This window comes from Onychomys torridus, chromosome 1 (genome assembly GCF_903995425.1).
Source record: "Onychomys torridus chromosome 1, mOncTor1.1, whole genome shotgun sequence".
NCBI lineage: Eukaryota > Metazoa > Chordata > Mammalia > Rodentia > Cricetidae > Onychomys > Onychomys torridus.
The window spans coordinates 148237562-148244159 of NC_050443.1; the positions used below are offsets into that span (position 1 = coordinate 148237562).

The window sequence follows — 6598 nt, forward strand, 5'->3', positions numbered from 1 at the left end:
TTTCACAAGACTGTAAGAATTGAAAACAATGTATTGGTGAAAGATTTCTTAAGCCACATGAAGAGAAAAAGCTACAGATAAGTAGAAGGAACCTTAACTCCAGTTCATGAAGAGGTCAAGATGATAGTAAATCAGGTCCTTGAACGTTACAAGAAACACTTTATTATGTGAGAAATATGTTTGCAGGTAAATTATAGGCAAGAGGAAGAGTTGCCATTGAATCCCACCACTCAGAAAATGACTGAACTTCAAGGTAGCTATTTTTCTATTTAGTTTAGATACACCTATAACCATACTATATATCAAATTCTGAACTAGCTAAAAGTCTAACTTTATATCCCTGTCTACAGTAGTCTAGATAGACCTAGTAGGGGGAAATTCTGTGTAAACCAAATTCTAAAGTATAAAAAAGAGCCCAGCAGAAGAACAACCAACAGTAGTAACACTGACAATTTATTGAGCACTTACTGGGTCTGACATATTTGCTCTGTTACATACACAGCACTCACAACAGGCTCAGGAAATCACAACAGACATTCTTTTTTGGAAGTTTTGAATGAAGTTTTGTTAAGTAGAAACTTTTTTTCTACTCTACAAAACACCTTCAACAGTAAAGACATTTCAATTAATATAATTAACCCTAAATTCATAGAGTTGTTTTGTAAGACAATACACTGACACATGACTAATCTTAAAGCTCTTTTCTTTTTAATGTTCAAAGATAAAATTAAGTTTGTTTCACTGTTTCTTTAGAATCTGTTAGGAACTGCTTCAAAACAGAAATCTATTTAATCCCCACTCCAAATAAAGGTTTCCTTCCTTGTTTGGTGTGGGGCGTAGGGGAGATATTACATATAAACACAAAGTAATACTCTTCTAAAACATGTAACAGTAACTGACTCCCACAAACATTGACTATTTTTATTTATTAAGCTGTTATAGTCTGTCACATGTTCTCAGGGTTAGATGTATCAGCACTTCCTTCTCCACACCCATGAATGTTTCAGTTCTAGGTAATTTTTTAAGACCAATTTGGTTAAGTTCTTATAACTCTCAGCTGGACACCTTGGAAACTGGAATGGAGTCATGCTCCAACCACTTTACAGGAGTTCTATATGAAAGGTTCATTTATAGCATAGAAACAAACTCCTATATCCATGCAGTACCGTGAAACTCTTTCAGTTCTAGCATCTTTCCATTACCATAACGAACAGAAGTATCACCAAGGAAGAGTAAGTCTGCCAATATACTCCACCCTCAACTCCAAAGATGCTTATCCTGGAAGTTTCCCTTCCTTGTCAGCTCTTTACATCTTGTGATAGTCACAGACATCTTGACATCAAGTATACCATTTACCCAGCGTCTACAGTTCAGACAAACAGCAATGATTTAGACATTTCACACTAGAGGGAAGGTGACAAATAGCTCTAGGAGAACTGGAAGCACAAGTTACAACCACAGTGTCTTTAAGAGATGACACATGCAAAATAAACAGAAGACCTTAACACTAATCCTGGAGAAGCATGGAAGTAGGAACTGCTTAGCAGAGAGAAGTGGTATCTCTCATTTGTAATGGATCCACTCAACACTTTGTAGTTACTTTTATGGTAGCTGATGAAATTCAAGTGATAGTAAAGTGCTTCAAGCAAAGCTGAGTAATTCTTGTAAAGCTTCCTGCTGGTCTTCATCGAGTTGGGATATGCATTGCAACCATAATTCTTCAGAAGTCTGTATCTGCCGAACAACATTAGCTAGGCGTTTGGCACAGGGGTCTTCATGGCTAATAGTCTCATTAATTTTCCCTTCTGCAATTATGCTGATGATTTTTGGAAGATTGGAATTATTGGGACCAATCACAACCGGGTGGTTACTTTCAATTAGGTCACACAGAAAATTCAAAGTCTGAATAGCTTCTTCTTTATCTTCATGAAGTGGAAGCCATGACAGCCAGTGTGGGAGAACTTCATCTATGTTTACACAATTGGGCTTGAACTTCATAATCTTTCCTATTGCTGAGATACAGTTCTCTGTAGCAATGACATTTTTTTTGGTTTTGGAATTTGCACACTTAATAACCTTTACCAACAGTGGAACAGCTTCTGAACATAAAGAACGATAATCATCTCCACCAAACTGTGCCATGACACCCAATCCATAAGCAGCAGCTTGCCTGACTTCAGGGTTGTTGTCTCGCATATTGAGTAGCATCGGCCACCGAAAATACTCAACATATTTGAATGAGGTTGGACTGCAGTGCTCTATGATATCATCAAATATGCACAATCCCCACTGTCGGTCTGGCCATGGCCTACTTGAACAAATTAGATTCACAATTAATGGAAGTAGCTGTTCAAACCATGGCAAAATCTTTTCCTTGTAAGTGCTAAATAGTGAGTGTAGAATATCTGATACTTTGGTCAGAATGTAAACATCACATTCATCCTCATCTTGAAGAGACATTTCAACCTGTTGGTCATAATTTTCTTCTTGCCTTTTCACTTGCCGCAACTCTTGGTTTTTAAAGTGCCCTTCAAGTTTTGCCTTCAAAATTCCTCCCAGTTCTTCCAAGTGTTCATCATTAAGACAACCATCTCCCATTACCTCAATGGACTTTGCAAAAGAATTCATTATTTCTGAAAGTACATCAGTATCAGGTTCAGTCCCAATAGCCTTGATTAAGGGATCACATATAAACTGCCACATCTGTGAAAGATACTCTGAGCCACGAATTCTTGCACATTCCAAGAGAAAGGGCATGGCTTCTGCAGCTGCCACTCGAACATTGTCATGAAAATAAAATTTCAACAAAGGGACCATCAGCTTCACAACTTGTTCTGTGTATTCCACAAATCCTTCTCTTAACTCCTTAGCATAGTACACCAACATCTGGCAAGCAGTTGCTTTTGCTTCAAGTCCTGAAGTTTTAATTCCAAAGCTTTGCTGGTCTCCAAGATTTACAAACTGCCAGCCATCATCATCACTCATGTTCTCCACATCTTGTGTGTCTAAGAGAGCGACGTCAGGTTTAGCTGAGGCAGTCTTAATAAGAGGCTCAATAACCAGCGGAAGATACTGCTGAAAGTCTTCTCCAAGAATTTTACACATTCTAGCCCATGCCGAAACCATGTAAGAAGTCTGAGGGTCATCATCTTCCATAGTATTTAAGTCTGATTGTGTCTTCAACAGTAACTGCATCACATTCGATGCATCTTGCATAAATTTTTCCTTCCCAACAGCAAGACCAACATGGCTAATGCACTCAATCGTTTTTCCTCGAAGAAGCTTGAGTTCCTTTTGAACAGCGAGCTCAACAACATGTTTGAGTGAGGGCATAAATATATCATAATATGGAACAAAGCTTTCTTCTATTGCATCTGCAACTGAGGCAATGGTTGTCACAAGTTGTTCTAAGGCCAACTTAGTTCCATTCCGAATCAGCTCTTGAAGTTTAATTACCAAGATGGAATGTAGACTTTTGACCATATTTTCTAAATATAGAATTAACAAGGATTTGGGGCAGTCCTCAATAAAAATAACAAGAGCAGAAGCCGCATGAGACTGCACACGCTGATTACCTTGGTTTTCCATGGTTCGCAGCAAAGCTGTAATCACTATTTCATGGAATTTCTTTTGGAAACTAGGTGCAAAATCTGTAGCCATCTGTCCCAGTGTAGTGCAGGCAGCAGCCCTCACCCTCGGATGAGGATCCTGAAGAAAAAGCAAAACTGAGTTAACTGTTTCATCTAGAATTGGTTCCATTTGCTGATGGCAACCTTCTCCGATGGCTGCTAAGGCCATTAATCCAGCATGTCGACATTTCCAGTCATGACTCTGAAGCATCTGCATGATATGCTCCTTGGTCATTGGCAAAACAACTTTTCCACCAAGTCCACAAGCCAGTCTGTCTAGTGCACTCTCAGCAGCAACGGCATTGCTGTCAAAATCATCTTCTTCCATCTCATCAGCATTTACCCAGTCCTCGTCATCTTGGAGATCGACCATCATCGCTAATACATGCGGCACAGCCTGGGCAATAATATTGGTATGTTTTTTCAACATCGGAGTTGCAGTTTCAGATAAGGTCACTATTACTTCCAGGGCCAGCTGGCGTTGCAGATTACTAAGCCTAGAGTCTCCACATAACTTCAGGCTCAACTGCAGAGTGTCTTCTAAATAGGGACCCAAATACTTAGGTACAGTATCTGCAATCTCAACAAGGGATTCTAGCACCGAATCATCATCCTGGTAGCAGGAATCATTCACAGCCTGTAAGATTCCAGGAAGCAAGTCTGCAAAGTCTTTGAAAAGAGCAATATTGTTTTCATTAGCAAGGACAAATGCAGCTGCAGCTCTAGCAGATAATGTCCTGATTGCTGGATGCTCTTGATCTTGAATACATTGGTCCAACAACCTCTTGATGATATCCAAATCGTGGCGATCTTGGTTCCCAAAAATCCCAGGAAAGTGCCAGAAAACATGGAGTGCAACTTCCCACAGAACCACATTTTTAGAGTGAATCGAATCAATGAGGAATTTCAGACCTTCTGGCCAGTGGTTAGTGCCATCCTCATCTATCAAATTCCTGGCCAGCACCGCAAAAATATCACAAAGCTTTTTCCTCATGCTAGCATGTGTTTCTAATTTAACAGCCAGTATCAGTTCAATCTTGACATCCCTCTGCACATCAGGAGGCAGATTTGGATAGACCTCCTCAAACCCAGAGGACAAAAGCCGTCGTAGCAGTGCGGCAGCCATTTGTCTCACCTCATAACCTGCTCTTCTATTTCGCACGGCGTCTAAGAGGAATGTCGTTTTACACAGACCTGGGATATTCTCATAGACTTCCTCTGCTTGCCTCCGCACCATACAGCTTGGATTGATCAGGTTCTTCAAAAGCTGGTAAAACTCCTGCTTTTCCGACACGGTCTCCGGCAACCCTGCAGACCCGGCCGTCGCCATCGCGCGCTGTCAAAGCTACCGCGACCGGGAAGGAGGGAGGGAGTCTGCGGCTGGAGCAGTGACGTCAAAGAGGCGACGGCGGGGATGGGCGGGGTATGCTCCCCGGGCAGACGCCGGGGGAACGCTGGACGGCGGGGGTCGGGCTTTTAAGATTAAGAGGGAGCAGGGATGGAGTTGGGGGTATCGTCCTTGTGTTTTCCGGTTCGTGTGCGCCTGCAGTGGCGGGAAGGAGATAGAAGGAGAGAAGTTCGCCCCGAAAGTCTACATACTGTATGATGCCCTTATTTTTATAAAAGATCTCAAATAAGCACGTCTATACGGACTTTAATTAGCGGATGCTATGGAGTCGGAGGGGAGGAATGGAGTGTAACTGCTGTCCGCTCGCCGGATATTTCTTTTTGAGGGTTGATGAAAATGTTTTGTAATTGATAGTGATGATGGTTCCCCAGTGCCATGCCGTTATGCTAAGTTTAAATTGGTGACTAGGGTTCGTGAGTAATACCATAATAAAGCTGTTTGCAAAATAAGCTCAATTAAAGGATAACGATTTCCTCCCCACTACCGCATCCAAGAAATAAAACGGTGACGCTCAAATTTGAGTGTACATCATAATCTCTTGTCCTGTGGATTATAATAGAGATTAGTAAAAACAACTAAGTAAGTATGGTGAAAATGATCTGGAGTAATAAAAAACTTCTTCAGTCCTGGTCTTCTATTTAAATTAATTTTGTATCTTTGTCACTCAAGATTTTCCCTACATGTGTTTCTAAACTGCAATATGGCAGAGTTCGGTTATTAGAACTCTAATTGCCCTTTAATAGGTAGCTGCAAAGGTTATCCTAAGAACAAAGTCCCCGAGGCTATGTATCTTTAATTTAGGCAGGTGTGTCATTTAAAATCATAATTATAAAGTGTAACTGCCTGTGATCAGATCTTACTGTCAGCAATTGCCACACTCATTTTAGGCCTTCTATATTTCTATAAGGTTGCTAAGGACAGATATAGTCCTACTTTTAGGTGAGAAATGGAGAGCTGGGGAGACTGAAGGACTTGTAGAGTCTAAACTCTACTATTCTTAAAGTGGCATCTTTTTCACCACAGACCTTCCCCATAACTACTCTTGCTTTTGCAACATCGTCAGAGACCTTCACTTACTGTTTTCTGTCTTAAACTTTGCCAAGCAATCAGAATTTCAGTTTTGTGGAATTCTGTTGCATATACACACAAAATGGGAGAAAAGACAGTTTTCACATTAACAAGATGACAGAGTGCTCTCATAAATTAATTTCTAATATGGAACTATTCTCTGAATAGTGTTCCTCATTCTGTGGGCCATGACAAGATCATTTAGGATGTTTATTTTGAAATACAGATATTAGGACCAGCTCCCAAACAGCTATACTAGCATTCTGAGACCTGTAATCCTAGCACGTATAATTTGAATATGCACAGTGAGTTTTCATATAAATACCCAAATTTGAGAATTCTGGATCAAATTGGTTTTCATTCTGATTCTAAGATCTTCCTTATAGTTCTTCATCTTGTACCATACTTACTGTTGTTCTTACTACTCCTAGAAAAAATTTGACTGCAAAAAACCTCTGCATCTGCACTTTTTGGAAATGTTAATGAATGTGGG

General features: G+C 40.3%; 1 protein-coding gene across 2 annotated transcripts; it reads right to left on the minus strand.

Annotated features, from left to right (window-relative positions):
- Positions 1 to 436: 436 nt before the first annotated feature.
- Ranbp6 (RAN binding protein 6) lies at positions 437 to 4993 on the minus strand. Of its 2 annotated transcripts, XM_036209218.1 has the most exons (2): positions 4824 to 4993; positions 3571 to 3708 (listed from the first exon to the last, which is right to left on the minus strand). In XM_036209218.1, the coding sequence occupies exons 1-2, from the start codon at positions 4957 to 4959 to the stop codon at positions 3638 to 3640; spliced, it is 207 nt and encodes a 68-aa protein (XP_036065111.1). In that variant the 5' UTR covers positions 4960 to 4993; the 3' UTR covers positions 3571 to 3637. The 2 variants fall into 2 exon arrangements, with proteins under 2 accessions (XP_036065102.1, XP_036065111.1); XM_036209209.1 differs by having other exon boundaries at positions 437 to 4993.
- Between the last annotated feature and the right edge of the window lie 1605 nt (positions 4994 to 6598).